The sequence below is a fragment of the Bufo bufo genome, chromosome 3 (assembly GCF_905171765.1).
Source record: "Bufo bufo chromosome 3, aBufBuf1.1, whole genome shotgun sequence".
Classification (NCBI taxonomy): Eukaryota; Metazoa; Chordata; class Amphibia; order Anura; family Bufonidae; genus Bufo; species Bufo bufo.
The window spans coordinates 125,827,386-125,847,307 of NC_053391.1; the positions used below are offsets into that span (position 1 = coordinate 125,827,386).

The window sequence follows — 19,922 nt, forward strand, 5'->3', positions numbered from 1 at the left end:
TGTTTTTCACGGGCGTGATAAAAAACTGAAGGTTTACAAACAACATCTCTTAGCAACCATCAGTGAAAAAAGCATTGCATTCACGCAGCCCCATTCACTTCTATGGGGCCGTGGCTGAGTGAAAAACGCAGAGCATAGAACATGCTGCGTTTTTCACGCAACGCAGAACTGATGCGTGAAAAAAAAAACGCTCATGTACACAGACTCATTGAAATGAATGGGTCCGGATTCAGTGCGGGTGCAATGCGTTCACGTCGCGCATTCCACCCGAGCGGAAAACTTGCTCTTGTGAAAGGGGCCTATCTATTTCCCAAATCTCAGAATTCACAGTAAGGTCTTTTAGACATTTTGGATAAATCTGCTCCATTAAACACAATTTGTATGTACAGCAAATTTACTAGAACAGTCCATACAGAGATGAGATGCATGATATTTGGCACAAAAACATCAACTTTTTAAAACAATGCAAATAATCCTAAAGCTTTTGTTGTATATGAATGATTGACTATAATAATTAAGCACATTTTCTAAACTACCAGACAAGAGAAAGGCAGAGCCCACTCTATGTTAAAACTGAAAACACATCTTCTTGTATGAAACACGCACTCACCTGCTCAAATACATTTTTTGGTACAAGAGTAAAGCTGCCTGCCACAGCCATGGACACCCAGTTTCATACCAGTCTTGAAGGCGAAAGAGAGGAGAGATGCAGCCAGCCGCTGTGATGTAGCTAGATGAGCCACATTCCCCAAGATAGGACAGGAGAAGGCCAGCTCCAGTGCCTTCACCTGCTGCAAACAGTCGAGATGAAGGTTGACAATGGCGGATGTATCGAATGGCTTCTCGCAGGTCATTAGGATCACCATATGGTTGTAACTTGGTTGTGCTCAGAGGGCAGCCATTTTGGCATCGGCGGTTAAAGATCACAGCCTGGTACCCGTGGGTGAGGGCCAAGTGACACATCTGTCGATAAAATAGATAGCACTGTTACATTTTGCAGCAATAAAATGAGTAAATCTATATATTTCTTGCAATGCCAATCTGGATAGCCTTTATTGACTAGAAAGTTTATAATGTTTTTGCAGTATGTTCACACAAGTTTTTTTTCTGCAGATTACAGCGCATATTCCACACAATTTTTTTTTAATCAATCTGTCAACCCCTCCAAGCCCTATTAATTACAGTACTACATGGATAGAACTGCAGCTGCTGGCGCCAAATAGGTAACTTGTATGTGGATACTTACACCCATTTCTCCACTCTGTGCCCACAAGCTGGCACGAAAATACACTGAGAAGAATCCTGAGCTTGAGCACATAATGGAGACGACTCAAGGAGACATTCACTTAATTAATTTCAAGGCCAGTTTTGGGGCACACAGCAAAGGAACAGGAATAAGTACAAATAACTTACCTGAAGTCTGCAGCAGCAGATCTGTTCATACATTCACTTTAACTGGCCATTGATTGAAGGGTTTCTCCACAAAGGATTTAAAATGGCTGCAAGCAACCTGTCCTAGAATGTGAGTATGACTGGTGGCCTCCACTTGCAGAGCTGCTTAAGGAGGGTGAGGGTCTTTACTACACACTATACTCTGGCACTTGCGTATACTACACATTGGTGAGCGTTTCTGTCAGGCTGCTCAGCCATGATGTGATATCGTAGGCAGGATCACATCATTACCATCTATTGCAGAGCAGTGTAGTGTGTAGTGAGGCCTCTACTTCTCACCCACTTGACAGACCTGCAAAAAAGTCCTGCTCACATTCTAGAACAGGTTACTTGTGGCCATTTTAAATCATTCCCAGAGAACCCCTTTAAAATGGCAATTCATGACATAGGATTATTCATTAGATAACCCCTTTTTACTAAACAATGGCATAAAACTTTTCATTGACTTTTTAATGGCTTTTGTGCCGTGATATAGTGAGACATGATAGCAAAGGATGCAATTTTCACTTCTGAAGAAAAACTGAAGAACAGCATCCAACATCTCCAACAATTAAAGTAAAAAGTTTGGAACTGCTACATCTGTACTTACTTTCTGCATTGCTCTCTGCTAAAAGAGACCGATACAGGAAGCAGTGGCTGGGTTCTCTCTCAGCGCGGTGGGTACAGTTTCTGTGGTCACTGTAACAGCTGTAGAAATTCTTTTCTCATGTAGTACTTGAACAATCATAATTTTTGTTTGCCCTATTGTGTGAACCCACTTTTTTTTAGGGAGCTTTTAATGGAATTTGCTGCTGGGTACTAGTGTTCATATTTTGTGCATTCCTGCCTATTCACGGTACTGGTTGTGAATTCTGGACAATTGAGACTTGACTAATATTTTTAGATCTTTTGTTTTAAAAAATAAATAAAAATCTTTTAACATAAAATAAGTATCTTAAAATGTCAAGTGTCCTTCATTCTGTGAAAACAGAGCAAGCATGTTCAAAGTATAGAAAGGAAGCGACTTAATCTACGATGAGCATCAATACAACCACAAGTCACAAACCACACAAGGCAGTGGCTGGATTATTTTTCACAATGACATAGAAAAACATCTTCCCCTCGCCGTTTTGATAATTTACTATGTATGTCGCAACTCGGGTTACAACAACAGAAATGGGGACCAGTGCATAAACTTGAACTGCCAGATTATATGAATCGTCTGGAGAAAGTCCATTTGTTGCAAAAATCCTCTTATGGCAGGAGCAGGCCTAAGAAGATGAGAAACAAGTAGAGCTCTTCCACACTACTGTAAGAAAGGCTGAGTTATATGGACCCGTAATACATAAACCAAAACGTCAACTTAAATGAAGAAAGATGGGGAATCATGGAGAAATAAACAGATAAGTCCGAAGGAGCTGTTGGAAGTTGAGAGATCGGCTTTCATTTGGTGGACAAGAGCTTCCTCATGATCCTGTACAGTACTATAGTTATAGGTATAATACAGGGGCAGACTGGTAACTTAAAGTGGCTCTGGAAAAAAATAATTAAAATTAAAAGTCCCAATTTTGTAGAAGAGTCCAAATTGACATAAGGTGGGGCAACACAAGGAGATGGGGCCAATACAAGTTGGTTGGGTCAGTAATACCATAGTGCAGCACCAAATACCTCCCCAGAAGCTATCCCTCTGTGGTGGACATGAATAGCTGACACGTTCTGTCCTCCTTCTCCTCCAATTGTCTCTAATATGGATATGGAGCACGGGGATTAGGAGTTTAACCCCTTAGGGACCCATGACGTACCAGTACGGCATGGTTCCCGAGTCCTTAAGGACCCATGACGTACCGGTACGTCATGTATAGTTCCGATCACCGCCGCCCGGCGGGCGGTGATCGGAACCCTGTGCCTGCTCAAATCATTTAGCAGGCACCTTGGCTAAATGCGCGGGGGGGTCCCGTGACCTCCCCATGTCGGCGATCGCCGCAAACCGCAGGTCAATTCAGACCTGCGGTTTGCGGCTTTTACCTGGTGCAGCAGCGGCGGCGGTGCCATCGGGTCCCCATGGCATCGCGCTGCCTTCCGGTGAAGAGCCTGTGGGATCCAGCCCCCTGGATCTCACAGGCCGGAAGGTGTATGAGTAATACACACAGTATTACTCATACAGCCAATGCATTCCAATACAGAAGTATTGGAATGCATTGTAAAGGTTTAGACCCCCAAAAGTTCAAGTCCCAAAGTGGGACAAAAAAGAAAGTGAAAAAAAAAGTTAAAAAAATAACATTTTCCCCCCAAAAATTTAAATTTCAAGTAAAAATAAACAAAAACGTCATTTTCCCCAAATAAAGTAAAAAAAAAATTGGTGAAAAATAGGGGGGGGGGAGTATACATATTAGGTATCTCCGCGTCCGTATCGACCGGCTCTATAAACATATCACATGACCTAACCCCTCAGATGAACACCGTAAAAAATAAAAACTGTGCAAAATAAACCATTTTTTTGTCACCTTACATCACAGAAAATACAACAGCATGCGATCAAAAAGGCGATTGGTACTATTTTGGTGGGCAATCTAACCGTCAACTCCTCCCGCAAAAAATGAGCCCCTACCTGAGACAATCGCCCAAAAATTTTAAAAAACTATGGCTCAGAATATGGAGACACTAAAACATGATTTTTTTTTTTTGTTTCAAAAATGATATTGTGTAAAACTTACATAAATAAAAAAAAAGTATACATATTAGGCATCACCGCGTCCGTATCGCCTGGCTCTATAAAAATATTACATGACCTAACCCCTCAGATGAACACCGTCAAATTTTTTAAATAAAAACTGTGCTAAATAAACCATTTTTTGTCACCTTACATCACAAAAAGTGTAATAGCAAGCGATCAAAAAGTCACACACACACCAGAATAGTGCCAATAAAACCGTCATCTCATCCCGCAAAAATCATACCCTACCCAAGGTAATCGCCCAAAAACTGAAAAAATTATGGCTCTCAGACTATAGAAACACTAAGGCCTCTTTCACACTTGCGTTGTCCGGATCCGGCGTGTACTCCACTTGCCAGAATTACACGCCGGATCCGGAAAAACGCAAGTGTACTGAAAGCATTTGAAGCGTCTTCCAAATGCGTTCAGTGTTACTATGGCACCCAGGACGCTATTAAAGTCCTGGTTGCCATAGTAGGAGCGGTATACTTACAGTCCGTGCGGCTCCCCGGGCGCTCCAGAATGACGTCAGAGCGCCCCATGCGCATGGATGACGTGATCCATGCGATCACATGATCCATGCGCTTGGGGCGCCCTGACGTCACTCTGGAGCGCCCGGGGAGCCGCACGGACGGTAAGTATACTGCTCCCCCGCTCCCCACTACACTTTACCATGGCTGCCAGGACTTTAGCGTCCCGGCAGCCATGGTAACCATTCAGAAAAAGCTAAATGTCGGCTCCGGCAATGCGCCGAAACGACGTTTAGCTTAAGGCCGGATCCGGATCAATGCCTTTCAATGGGCATTAATTCCGGATCCGGCCTTGCGGCAAGTGTTCCGGATTTTTGGCCGGAGCAAAAAGCGCAGCATGCTGCGGTATTTTCTCCGGCCAAAAAACGTTCCGTTCCGGAACTGAAGACATCCTGATGCATCCTGAACGGATTTCTCTCCATTCAGAATGCATTAGGATAATCCTGATCAGGATTCTTCCGGCATAGAGCCCCGACGACGGAACTCTATGCCGGAAGAAAAGAACGCAGGTGTGAAAGAGCCCTAAAACATGATTTTTTTTGCTTCAAAAAAGAAATCATTGTGTAAAACTTACATAAATAAAAAAAAAGTATACATATTAGGTATCGCCACATCCGTGATAACCTGGTCTATAAAAATATCACATGATCTAACCTGTCAGATGAATGTTGTAAATAACAAAAAATAAAAACGGTGCCAAAACAGCTATTTCTTGTTATCTTGTCTCACAAAAAGTGTAATATAGAGCAACCAAAAATCATTTGTACCCTAAACTAGTACCAACAATACTGCCACCCTATCCCGTAGTTTCTAAAATGGGGCCACTTTTTTGGAGTTTCTACTCTAGGGGTGCATCAGGGGGGCTTCAAATGAGACATGGTGTAATAAAAACCAGTCCAGCAAAATCTGCCTTCCAAAAACCGTATGGCATTCCTTTCCTTCTGCGCCCTGCCCTGTGCCCGTACAGCTGTTTACGACCACATATAGGGTGTTTCTGTAAACTACAGAATCAGGGCCATAAATATTGAGTTTTGTTTGGCTGTTAACCCTTCCTTTGTTACTGAAAAAAATGGATTAAAATGGAAAATTTGCCCAAAAATTTTAATTCTGAAATTTCATCTCCATTTGCTAATAACTCTTGTGGAACACCTAAAGGGTTAACAACGTTTGTAAAAATCTGTTTTGAATACCTTGAGGGGTGTAGTTTATAGAATGGAGTCAATTTTGGGTGGTTTCTATTATGTAAGCCTCGCAAAGTGACTTCAGACCTGAACTGGTCCCTAAAAATTGGGTTTTTGAAAATTTCTAAAACTTCTAAGCCTTGTAACATCCCGAAAAAATAAAATATCATTCCCAAAATGATCCAAACATGAAGTAGACATATGGGGAATGTAAAGTAATGACTATTTTTGGAGGTATTACTATGTATTATAGAAGTAGAGAAATTGAAACTTGGAAATTTGCATGTTTTTTTAACAAATTTTTGGTAAATTTGGTATTTTTTTTTATAAATAAAAATGATTTTTTTTTAACTTCATTTTACCAGTGTCATGAAGTACAATATGTGACAAAAAAAAAAAAACTATCTCAGAATGGCCTGGATAAGTCAAAGCGTTTTAAAGTTATCAGCACTTAAAGTGACACTGGTCAGATTTGCAAAAAATGGCCAAGTCCTTAAGGTGAAATAGGACCCAGTCCTTAAGGAGTTAAGATGTGGACCACAACACCAAGCCAGCCCTAACTTCAGCATGCTGCCTGGACTTCCTCTAATAATAACCCCTATAGTGACCTCAGTACTATGTACCCAGCCAGTGGCAGTGAGGAGGGTGGCCCTGTGGGGTCTCTGGCCAGTCCACCCCTGCCCTAATTACATAGAGCCACCAGCACTTGATGTCTAAGGCCTCTTTCACACGAGAGATACAGAATGAGTCGGGGGTCTGTTCAGGGAAAAAAAACTATGGTCACGAGTTGAATCAGTTTTGTCTTTGATTGGGTTCGGTGTTTTTGTCTTTGATCCGGTCGGATGCAGTGTTTGATGCATTTTTCACTTGTGAAGAAAAACTGAAGAATAGCACCCAACATCTCCAGGAATCATCATCAAAAATTTTTTATTGCATCTGGATGCCTTTCCCATTCTGTTCTATGAAGCCAGGGCTACGTGGACAACGCACAATATAGAACATGCTGCTACAATATTTTCCCTGAAGGCAGAGATGATCAGTGGTAAACAGCGCTCATGTGCACATAACCCACTGAAATGAATGGATTCAGTCCGGATGCTGTCTGTTAAGGACGGAAAACGTACTCCTGTGAAAGAGGCCTAATGGAGAAGCTTGTGCAACAACAGCGGTCTGCAAGGGGTCCCTTTAAGATGAGATAAGTGTTTCGTGACGCCAGTTGCAATGAAGCAACAACGGGACGGAGTCCCTTTAAGAAATGGTGTTGGTACCCAGTTGTACTACTTTACTGCATCGGTTTCTCTTTGGCTCTGCTGTACTAACAGACTTAAATGTAATCTCTGCTTCTGCAGGATTCTGCAACTTCTCTCTGTAGTCTTACTCTGGATTATGCCAGGGAATAGGTTAGAATCCTGGCAGCTCCAACATGGAGTCTCAACCAGAACACACCAGAACTCCCTACCTCCTTCTGGTAGCAAACCGGACTCACCCACTTCTGACCAAGAAAGGAGGGGAGAATGGAATGAATTGTCTCTAAGTGTAGCTTTGCCATAGTTGCTGCCACCTGCTGGTGAACCAGGCACATTACATGAACAATTATATAACATTATTATAAATGCACAGTGTCTAGGGACCTGGAAATAAATGCATAAGATAACATTACAGGTGAAACTCGAAAAATTAGAATATTGTACAAAGTTCATTTATTTCAGTAATTCAACTTAAAAGGTGAAACTAATATGAGATTCATTACATGCAAAGCGAGACATTTCAGGCCTTTATTTTGTATAATTTGGATGATTATGGCTTACAGCTTATGAAACCCCAAAATCTCAATTTTGAGGTACCCTTTGCTCAGGGGGTATGGATTAATTAGCTGACTAGAGTGTGACACTTTGAGCCTAGAATATTGAACCTTTTGACAAAATTCTAATTTTAGGCTGCATTAATGCAATTCCGTTTAATTTGCATTACTTAAATAAATGGACTTTTGCACGATATATACATTTTTCGAGTTTCACCTGTATATTAGCATTCACAGATAGAAGCAGAGCGTAGGAGTGGTAATGCCACTCGGGGGCGTTACATTTGTTCCTGTAAAAGGTAGACAGTAGTACAGTTATTACTGCATCTTAAGCCACCTTCCTTTCCGTGAGGCTATGCTCCTTACATGCTAAGCCACACTTTGTTGGTGAAGGAGCTGGAAAAAAGGGGGTCATTTATCAATCTGAAATACACCCAAATTAGGCGTATTTCAGGCGCAGATTGCAACTAATCCGCGACTACTCCCCGTGCATGGCATGTCTAAAATTGTGGCAATGGTGTGGGCGAGAAAGGGGGCAGCTGGGAGGCCGTCTCATTTACCATTTTCTACGACTGTTTTAGGCCGCATGCACACGACCGTGGTGTGTTTTGCACACCACGGACAGCCTTTACATATAACTGCCTATTATTGTCCACAAAGCGCAGACAAGAATAGGACATGTTATATTTTTACCTTCAGTAATACAATACATTATAGCAATCCCTTAACCTACAGTAATACATTGTAGCAAACTGTCGGAGGCCCCTATACCTACAGTGTAGCAAACTGTCAGTGACCCCCCCCCCCCCCCCCCCATGCTTACAGTAATACATTATAGTAAACTGTCGGGGACCCTATACATACAGTAATACATTGTAGCAAACTGTCAGGGGCCCCTATACCTACAGTAATACATTGTAGCAAACTGTCAGGGGCCCCTATACCTACAGTAATACATTGTAGCAAACTGTCGGAGGTCCCTATACCTACAGTGTAGCAAACTGTCAGTGACCCCCCCCCCCCATGCTTACAGTAATACATTATAGTAAACTGTCGGGGACCCTATACGTACAGTAATACAGTGTAGCAAACAGACCTATAGCCATCGAATGAAGGGACAGGGTGCTATCCCCATTCAACTACTTTGGAATGGGGGCATCAAGATCCTCATTCTAGAGATCCTAAGCGGTCCCGCAGACACCATATATAGCCTATATTATTCTTGAAGCTGATGTTTAATATACAATACAAAATCAGGACCGTGCCTAGTCACATAATTGCAGGTTAATTTTTAATAGCTGTAATTCAGACACCCTCCCCCGCCCCGCAGGAGGTTGTATAATTTTGTCTAAGTGTCAGATGGTGCCTGAATATGTAATGCAGCAGTTCTCTGAGAATTAGAAGTATTTTTTTCATCCTCGACGGCTTTATTGTAAATTCATTTTAGATGACTACGTGGTAGTTCACATGTTTGACGGTCGTGTGTGGGGTTTACACGGTGCTGACAGCTCTACTTTGCCTGTGGTGTGCTGCTGACAGATGTCGTGGAGAGGATGAGTTCATACCTTGTCTGCTCATACGCCATCAAACGGTGAAGCAGATCCTCAATGTGAATTCCATGATGGCAGAAGAACCTGTCTGTAATATTTCTTCAGGTTTAGAAGCCAATCCCTAAACTGCAGCTCTCCTCTCATTACTGTGGAAAAGCCTTACCCAACGGCACAAAGGACCAGCCACCACTAATAATACACTTATGGCACATTGGCATGCAATTAGCCTGTCATCATTTTGATACATGATGATGAATTCCTCCCTATAATTAAAGGGGTTATCCCATGACTAATGTAAAAAATGAAAATTAGACATCATATAGTAGATAACAACCTCTTTCTAATAAAGCTAGAACCAGCCCTGTACCTGATATGGATCCAGAGATCTCCCAATTCATTGCTCTGCTAGATTTATATCAGGCTGAAAGCTCAGGGGGAGTGTCTTTTCTGCTGCAACTCAGGGGGCGTGTCCATGCGCTCCCTATCACAGCTCAGGAGGCAGTTGAAGGATGAAACGGAGCATGTGTGGCCTTCACAGTGAGCAGGACAAAGAAATGAGAAAAAGAACAAACAGCAGGTGGCGCTGTACAGATACATTTTATTGAATAACTCAGTGGCTATGCAAAATTTTTAGTTGCATGCAATTCCAAAAGAATTCAAATGCATGTGCTGGTTTGAAAACTGTAGAATATTTTTTTATGGGACAACCCCTTTAACCTTTGTCACTTATAACCCTTTAGGGTACCTGCACTTGGGGCAGATTTGTGTGCAGATCCGCATGAAATCCGCACTATTTGTTGCAGTTTTGATGCATTTTTGTGAAGTTTTATGTGGTTTTTGTTGCGAATATTCTGTTTATGCCAACACCCCCATACAGAAGGTGCAGAATCGCATAAACAATTGAAATGCTGTGGACTTTAAAATTTCCACAGGGAAGAAAAAAACTAATCAGGTCATTTATCAAACTGGTTTAAAGTAGAACTGGCTTAGTTGCCCATAGTAACCAATCAGATTTCGCTTTCCTTTCCCCACAAGTATACATGAGATTTGTCAGATCTCATTCACTTTGCTGGTACTGTATTACACTGCGTTTTTTCTGCTCGAAAATTCGCACTTAATCCACATCATTGTGTGCAGGTACCCTAAGGCCAGACACACGCGAGCAAATTCAGTACAAGAAACTCGCAGTGTGTCAGTGTGATATTCCGTTCTGACCTCCACTCCTCTGACAGGATCGCACAGCAGTACAATAATTTATAATGCTGTGTGACTCTGTGAGTCCTGGGATCTATTGTATTGTCAGCATTATGCCAGTGGCTTCATGCAGACAACCGTATCCGTTTTTGCAGTCTTCAAAATACGGATACCAGCTGTGTGCATCCCGTATTTTCCTTTCTAGAGGTCCCACAGTATGTTTCAAATGCCTAGACAAGTCCTATCTTTTGCAGTGCGGAGGCACGGATCTGAAAGCCCACGGAAGCGCTTCATAGTGCACTGCATCTTGTGGATTACAGACCATTCAAGCCAAGGGGCGCATCCGTGATTTACACAGTCTGTGCCCATGTGAGATGAGGAAAGAGCTCTCATTGTTTGAACACTGTTTGTGTGAATTAAATTAAATGTTCTGGACTGACATTCTGTTGTTTGGCCACAAGATGCCGCTGTTTCCTAACACAGCTACAGACTGCATATATATCTTCATATTCATGGGAGAGGTGGGGTTTACACAGAGCCTGAAAAGGAAGTGAAGAATCCACCGTCTTAGAGACACTGAGGACCTGTGTGAGGAGAGAATCCCTGGACATCCAGGTGTAGGAGCACCCTTCTATGACCAGAGCTAAAGCCAAGTGAAGCTGATCGTGTCCAAGACCCTGATCCTGTCCAGAGGAAGGAAGACCGCTGCCAGGAATGCTGATGGGAGCAGCGGAACAAATCAACATACACTGCGGTACCGCATGCTTGTTGGTGAGATATTTGTTCTGTTCAGTCACTAGCGGATGCAGAGCAGACCCGGGTCGGTAAGATCGTGCACGCACCTCATTACAGTGTTGGCGCCTAGAGACTGAGACGAGGCCTGTAGTTAGTTAGTTAGTTAGTTAGTTAGGGTTTCTGTTTGTGTCAGGCCACAAATGTTAATACTGTTCATTGCAAAGACTCTATAACTTAAAGTAAAAAATTTTGGGCTGGGTGTATGTAAATTGATTGTATGTTCCCAGCATTTATGGTTTTGTTTATTGCCACATCTAAGTAAAATTCTGTTTTGGCAAAAGCTGGCGTTGGGGTCGCTTTTCTCGTACGTGACTTCACTGTACCCTGGGGAGCCCACCCCGATACATGGCTTACACCCGTATATAGCAGACCTGCCATAAGGCTGATTTCACACTTCAGTTATTGTGAGCCAAAACCAGGTGCACAGAATAGGTGCAAATAAAATCATTACACCTGATCTCTGAGTAGGCTTTACTACTGGTTTTGGCTAACAATAATTGATTGAAATAACTGACTAAATAACTGAAGTGTGAGCCCAGCCTTAGGCCTCATGCACACGACCGTTTTTGTGGTCCGCATCCGAGCCGCATTTTTTGCGGCTCGGGTGCGGACCCATTCACTTCAATGGGGCCGCAAAAGATGCGGTCAGCACTCCGTGTGCTGTCCGCATCTGTTGCACCATTCCGTGGCCCCGCAAAAAAAATATAGCATGTCCTATTCTTGTCAGTTTTGCGGACAAGAATAGGCATTTCTACAATGGGCCGCCCGTTCCGTAAATTGCGGAAGGCACACGGGCGGTTTCCGTTTTTTGCGGATCCGCGGTTTGTGGACCGCAAAAAACGGCACGGTCGTGTGCATAAGGCCTTAGGCTACATTCACACGACCGTATGAATGAGTCCGCAATTTTGCAGAACGGGTGCGGACCCATTCATTTCTATCCGTTGCTTCGTGCCGCGGACCGAAAAAAATAAAATAGAACATGTCCTATTCTTGTCCGCATTTTCTATGATAGCGGAGGCATGTGCGGTCCGCAAACTGCGGAACGCACATGGGCCGGTATCTGTGTTTTGAGGATTCACAGTTTGCGGATCCGCAAAACACAACGTTTGTGTGAACGTAGCCTTACGTGTGTATTTACCGCAGCATAATACAATACCAGCAAAGTGTAAGAAATTAGGCCAGGGATCGGCAACCTTCGGCACTCCAGCTGCTGTGAAACTACAACTCCCAGCATGCAAACATGTTTGGCTGTTCTTTTAACTCTGGGAGTTGTAGTTTCTGAAAAGTTGGAGTGACGGAGGTTGCTCATCCCTGGATTAGATAAATCTTATGTACACTTTGCTTTGTTTCTTAGGTACGGAAATTGACCTGCTGTGCGGATTTTGAAATCTGCAGCATGACAAGTGTTGTTGCGTTTTTCTTTTGCGGATTTCACCCTTTCCAATGAAAGAGTGAGATCTGCAGAAAATCTGCATTAAAATTGCTATAAATGGTGCACACACCTCAACATAAATTAGGTAAATCCTCCTGTAGCCCTAGGTAGAAACAAAGACAGGCGTAAAAAATGGTCTTTTTAAGAATCCAATGTCGGTCCATCCCCTTAAAGGGGTTTTCTCATCTCAGACAATGGGGGCATATTGCTAGGATATGCCCCCATTGTCTTATAGGGGACCCGCACCTATATCGAGAACAGAGCCCCGAAAGTGAAGGAGAGCGCACTGCGCATGCGCAGCCGCCCTCCATTCGTTTCTATGGGGCTGCCAAAAATAGCCGAGCGCTGGCTCAGCTATTGCCGTCTGCCCCATAGAAATTAATGGGAGTATGGGCCGCGCATGCACTTCTATGGGAAAGGCAGTGATTAGCGCTTGGTGGTGGACGAACCCCGGAAAATCTGTGGTCCTCCAGCCACAGCGCTCCCCGCTCTGTTCTCGATATAGGTGCAGGTCCCACCTATCAGACAATGGGGGCATATCCTAGCGATATGCCCCCATTGTCTAAGATGGGAATACCCCTTTAAATTGTTATTTTTCTTCTAACATACAGTTTTATGACCTATTAAAGGGGTTTTCTAAGTATTTTTATACAGATGACCTATTCTCAGGACAGGTCATCAGTATCTGATGGTGGGGGTCCAACTCCTGACACGCCCACCAATCAGCTGTTTGAAGAGGCTGCAGTGCTTCGGCAAGTGCTCCAGCATCTTCCTAGATCAGTGACGTTACGTTCATCGATTACATGGCCTAAGTGCAGCTCAGTCCTATTCACTTGAATGAGGCTAAGCTGCGATACCAAGCACAGCCGCTATACTATGGACAGTAATGTGCTTGTAGGCTGCCAGGAAGTTGCTGCAGCCTTCAAAGAGCTGATAAGTCATCAGTAAAAAAAAACACTCAGAAAATCCCTTTAATAAGAAATATCATTAAACCCTGGTCAATGTGGTCCAGCTGCTGTAAAACCAGTGATCTTGATTAGAGATGAGCGTAGTTTAGAAAACTTTGCTTTGTGACAAATTACTTTGCCATGATGCGCATTTCTTTGTGAGTAGCGCGCGCAATGATGGGGAATGGCGATTGTGCTGCCCCCCCTCCCCCGGCATTGAACGCCTCAGATGCCGCGTTCATACCTGATCGCGGCATCTGAGATGAAAAAAAAAAAAATAGGGCTTTAAGGGGTTAATTGGTGAAAAAAATTTACTCACCTTATCCATTTGAGTGCGAATAGGCCACTGCGGCCATCTTGATTAAAGATCTCGCGTGGTGACATCGTACGTCACTGGGTGGGATCTTCAATCAAGATGGCTGTGGTAGCCTCTTCGTGCTCAAATGGATGAGGAGAGTAGGATTTTTTTTTTTTTTTGTGCCATTTCAAGGAAAATTTATTAGTTGCCACAAAGCACAAAAAAATTTCACTTTGCTTCGAATCGAAATTTCCCTGAAATTCAGATCGAAGTCCACTTCGGATACTTCGATTCGCTCAACAACACTAATCCTGACAACAACTGTTTATTATCCAAACCACTGGTGAAGTAATGCAAAAGTAAAGTAAAAATAAACAAAAACATCCTACAACCCCTGTCACACCGGCGTATTTTGCATCGGTATTTGTAAACTTAAATCAGGAATAAAATCTAGACACAGGGAATGATTTACTAAGACCGGCTTTTTACGTTGGTCTTAGATCCCCCCCTACGATACCGTAAGAGTCGGCATAAATTAAGCGCATCTATAAAAGTCCATGCATCTGATGTAAAAACAACTCCAGCATCTGGCAGAATCAGTTTTTCACCAACATTTAGGTAAATTTCCAGGCATAAATATGAGTAAATTTGCCAGGCTAGCATGGCACCTGACACGCTCCCAAACCGACTGTGCAACTAATATGGCTGGTCAAAAAGGTACTTGCAACTTTTTTACTAAGTCCCCTGATAAATGACCCCCAAAAGTACTATTCCGTAAAGATATACAACTCTTCCAGGGCAGATAATACTTTTTAAGGCCACTCCAATTCTCCTGGGTAAGAGTACTTTCACACTAGCGTTTTCCTTTTCCGGCACTGAGTTCCGTCACAGGAGCTCAACACCGGAAAATAACTGATCAGTTTTATCCCCATACATTCTGAATGGAGAGAAATCCATTCAGGACTAGTGTTGAGCGAACTTGCGTTTTAAGTTCGGCGTCTAAGGTTCGGGTTATCGAAGAATCGTGTTATGGATTCCGCTACCACGGACCGTAACGGAATTTAGAATCCAAAACCGCGATTCTTCAATAACCCGAACCCGAACTTTAGACGCCGAACTTAAAACACAAGTTCGCTCAACACTAATCAGGATGTCATCAGTTCAGTCACTGAATGGCGTTTTGGACGGAGGAAATACCGCAGCATGCTGCGGTATTATCTCCGTCCAAAATTCCGGATCAGTTGCCGGAATGCCGGATCCGGCATTAATTTACATTGAAATGTATTAGTGACGGATCTGGCATTAAAAATACTGCAATGCCGGATACGTCCTTCCGGTCTGCGCATGCGCAAACCGGTAAAAATGTGAAAAAGAAAAATAGAAACGGATCAGTTTGTCTGTATGACAAACGGAGCGACAGATCCGTTCTTGCAATGCATTAGTGAGACTGATCCGCATCCGGATCAGTCTACAAATGCGGTCCGTTTGCATGCAGATTGCCTGATCCGGCAGGCAGTTCCTGCGACGGAACTGCTTGCCGGATCACTCTGCTGCAAGTGTGAAAGTAGCTTAAATGATTTTGCCCTCCGCCCCACCCCTGCAATATAAGGGCTCATGCACACGAACATATTTTTTGTGTGTCCATTCAGATTTTTTTATGGCTCGTCTGCGGAACCATTCATTTCAATGGGGCAGCCAAAACATGGAAACGGTGTGTGCATTTCATATTCGTATGTCCGCAAGTCCGTTCCGCCAACAAAATAGAACATGTCCTATTCTTGTCCATTTTTCAGACAAGGACAGGCATTGTTACAATGGATCCGCAAAAAAAAAAAAAAAAAACAGAGGGAACATGGATGTCACAGGGATGTCATCGGTTTTTTTTGCGGATCCATGTTTTGCGGACCGCAAAATACATACGGTTGTGTACATTAACCCTTAAGCTGACCCACTTCTAGCTTATTTTATGGCCAGTAGAACATAGTTCAATACCACAGTTTACGGAAACATGGGCATTTAAAAAAACAAAAACAAAAAAACTTCCCTGTATGTGCATCTGAAATATCCCCTGTTATTATTACCTTACTGGTGTTTCTAGTGATCTTGCCAAAAGAGTTTGGGATGACCAGCAGAATGGGCACAGTGGAGTTACTGGACGCCCTCCTCCTCCTCTGTAGTTGTCCTGGTTTCACAGCCCAGTCCAGAGCCACCAACCCCTCATCACTCAGTTGTAGGTACTCTCTAACAAAGTGCACCCCATAATCCACAGGTCCCAGCACCCCAACCAAAGTCTGCAGGGTGGGAAAGGTCCTCCACAGCCAGCTGACATGAGCATAACTCCCAAAGCTCCTGCACTGCTTCACAAGGTAGTTAGCCAAAGCTGATGGTTTGCAGATCAGTTTATAGTCTTCTTCAACCTTCTCACCCACAACTGCTGAGAAACTACTACTGGAGCGTTTCTTATAATACCAGAGAACCAGGAGCAGGAGGAGAGTGCCTAGAGAGGCAGCCCATCCTAGCATTGCAAGTATAAGAAGCTGCTGGCAGAAGCTGGAGGAGGTGTGAGGTGCAAGGTGCCTCAGTCGTGGTGCTGCTGACACATCCTCAGAGCCTGGCAGGCAATGCTTGCACTGACACTGTCTGTACTGTGTACAAGCGGAGGGAGGGAGCAGCAGACTTCACACAACCTATTATTGTGGTCACTCCCCACTGCAGGCAGAGGAAGCCTCATAACTCTGAAGTGCTCTAGATGTCATAAACCTGGGGCAGACTGAGGATCTGTCAGGTACTGTGTGGATCCTGCAGGGAATACATACTGCAGCTGACTTTATGTTTTGCACTATAGATCACCTATATAAGACCCTTAAAGGGGTTTTCCAGATTTTTGCACTTTGTTAAATTTGAAGCCCAGCCAGCTGCACCTTAAAAAAATTTAAAAAAATAAACTCACCTATACCGCTCCATTTTGATTTCCTGGGTTCATGGCTCTACTCTTCCGGTCCCTGACCTGTAAACCTCCAGAATCATGGAGTCATATGCACCACAGCTGCCAATGACTGACCTCAGCAGTGACGTGTCACCAAGCGGCACATGACCTAGAACTGATGTGCCACTTTGGATCCTGTCTGTCTGAAACTTTACAGGATGGGACAGGACAACCCTAGAAGAGAGCCAGGGACCTGGCTGGAACAGAGCATCACGCAGCCGGTGAATAGGTTTTTTTCAACAGGTGCAGCTGGTTGGACTTCAAATTTTAAGGATATTTTCAGATATCATAGTGCTTCCGTGGGCTCCATTTCCATGCCTCCGTTCTGCACTGTATCTTCCGGATTGCGGACCCATTCAAGTGAACGGGTCCGCATCCGTGATACAGTGTGCACACGGCCGGTGCCCGTATGTTGCAGGCCACAAACCTGCTACGGTTGTGTGCATGAGGCCTTAAACTGAGTTTCCCATTAACACTTATCAGCCATCCACAGGATAAGTAGTAAATGTGTGATCACTGACCACCCAGCCACTGGAGCCCCAAGGATCAGAAGAATGAGAGTCCCCAAGTGAATGGAAGCCTCATTCACACATCAATGTTCGGTCGGTGATTTCCATCAGTGACTGTGAGTCAAAACCAGGTGCGAGTCAAAAACAGAACAGGTGCAGATCTTTCCCTTATACCTTATGTCTGTGGAGGCTCCAACCCTGGTTTTGGCTCCCAATCACTGATGAAAATCACTGACCAAACACTGGTACGTGAATGAGGCATAAGCCCTAAGGCCTCTTTCTCACGAGCGTGACGGATTAGGTCCGGATGCATTCAAGATGCGTTCAGGGAAACCATTTTGCAAGCAAGTTCGGTCAGTTTTGTCTGCGAATGCGTTCAGTTTTTTCCGCACGGGTGCAATGTGTTTTGATGCGTTTTTCATGCGTGTGATACAAACAACATCTCTTAGGCCTCTTTCACACGGGCATCACAGATTTTGTCCGGATGTGTTGCGGGGGTTAAAAAATAAACTCACCTAGTCCACTTGATCGCCCAGCCGGTATCGTCTTCTTCCTGCAGGACCTGCAAAAGACAATACCGGCTGCGCGATCAAGTGGACGAGGTGAGTTTATTTTTTAATTTTTTAACCCCTCAATGGACATTTTAGTAAGCATTCTGTATTAAGAATGCTATTATTTTCCCTTATAACCATGTTATTGACTTTAATGGGGTCCGGGGTTGCTCATCCCTATTTAATAACATCATCTCATAGCAGCAACCATTCGTGAAAATCGCACCGCTTCCGCAATTGCTTGCGGATGCTATGCGAATTTCACGCAGCCCCATTCATTTCTATGGGGCCAGCGTTGCGTGAAAAATGCAGAATATAGAACCTGCTGCGATTTTCACGCAACGCATAAGTGCTGCGTGAAAAAAAACGCTCATGTACACAGCCCCATTGAACTGAATGGGTCCGGATTCAGTGCGGGTGCTATGCGTTCACGTCACACATTGCACCTGCGCGGAAAGGCTTTGTGGAGGCAGACAGATTCCTTATGGCTTCGTACTACCAAGCCACTAGTACTCCATGTGCTGCTACGTCACGCATTGCACCCGCACGGATTACTTGCCTTAGCAACCATCAGTGAAAAATGCACCGCATCCGCACTTGCTTGCAATGCGTTTTTCACTGAAGCCCCATTCACTTCTATGGGGCCAGGGCTCCGTGAAAAACACAGAATATAGAACATGCTGCGTTTTTCATGCAACGCAGAACTGATGTGTCAAAAAAAGACCCATGGAAATGAATGGGTCAGGATTCAGTGCGGGTGCTATGCATTCACGTCACGCATTGCACCTGTGCGGAACGGGGCCTAAGGCTTTGTGGAGGCAGACAGATTCCTTATGGCTTCCTACTACCAAGCCACTAGTACTCCATGTGCTGCTATATGGTGTCTTCATAGTCATGATTTTTATTCTGTCAGATTGACAAAGAATCCTACAGAAAGCCCACTGAGAGAAAACTCTGTGGGGGAAATTTATCAAAACTGGTGTGAACAGGGCCGGATTAAGAGCATCATGGGCCTGGTGCAGAAGATTTTAATGCAGAAGATTTTAATGGGCCTTTTTATAGAAAATTAAAACGCAACGCAGAGCAACTTTTTATAGCACAAATAAAGTGTGAATTTACGCAAAATTACACATGTGAAAATACGCATGCATAAAGTTTGAAGTGTGAACGGGTCTGCGTAATCCCATTCAAGTCTATTGGACTAAAGTTCATGCGTAATTTTGAAGCAGATTTACGCACGGGTTTGCGTGTGAAAAATCTGCTGTGTGAACTTAGCCTAAGTGTACATCTCTGGCCACAGTTTAAATATACAGCCATCTATATAGATGGCTGTATTATGTATAGCCACCCCCCAAGGAGTTAAAGGGTTTCTGTCACCCCACAAAACTCATTTTTTTTTTTTGGGATAGTTACATTCCTTATAGGGCGATATAGGAGAATATAATAGTCTTACTTACTTTCATGCGGCCGATTCTTTTTAAAACGAAGTTTTATAATATGTAAATGAGGGCTCTACCAGCAAGTAGGGCGTCTACTTGCTGGTAGCTGCTGCAGAAATCCGCCCCCTCGCCGTGTTGATTGACAGGGCCAGCCGTGATCTCCTCCTCCGGCCGGCCCTGTCAGTATTTCAAAAATCGCGCGCCTCTGGTCATTCGGCGCAGGCGCTCTGAGATGAGGAGGCTCGTCTCCTCAGCACTCCCTCAGTGCGCCTGCGCCGATGACATCACCGAAAGAGAAGACGTCATCGGCGCAGGCGCACTGAGGGAGTGCTGAGGAGACGAGCCTCCTCATCTCAGAGCGCCTGCGCCGAATGACCAGAGGCGCGCGATTTTTGAATTACTGACAGGGCCGGCCGGAGGAGGAGATCACGGCTGGCCCTGTCAATCAACACGGCGAGGGGGCGGATTGCTGCTGCGGCTACCAGCAAGTAGACGCCCTACTTGCTGGTAGAGCCCTCATTTACATATTATAAAACTTCGTTTTATAAAGAATCGGCCGCATGAA

The 19,922-nt window shown here is 44.1% G+C and overlaps 1 protein-coding gene across 1 annotated transcript in view; it reads right to left on the reverse strand.

The window, feature by feature from the left end:
• Nucleotides 1-16,486, reverse strand: part of LOC120994760 (protein ABHD15-like) — a 52,819-nt gene extending 36,333 nt beyond the window's left edge. The window contains exons 1-2 of the mRNA XM_040423555.1: nt 15,954-16,486; nt 611-963 (exon numbers count right to left, since the gene is read on the reverse strand). Coding sequence (XP_040279489.1) covers nt 611-963; nt 15,954-16,394 — 794 coding nt within the window. The 5' untranslated portion in view covers nt 16,395-16,486. The remainder of the gene's footprint in view (nt 1-610; nt 964-15,953) is intronic.
• Nucleotides 16,487-19,922: the final 3,436 nt, after the last annotated feature.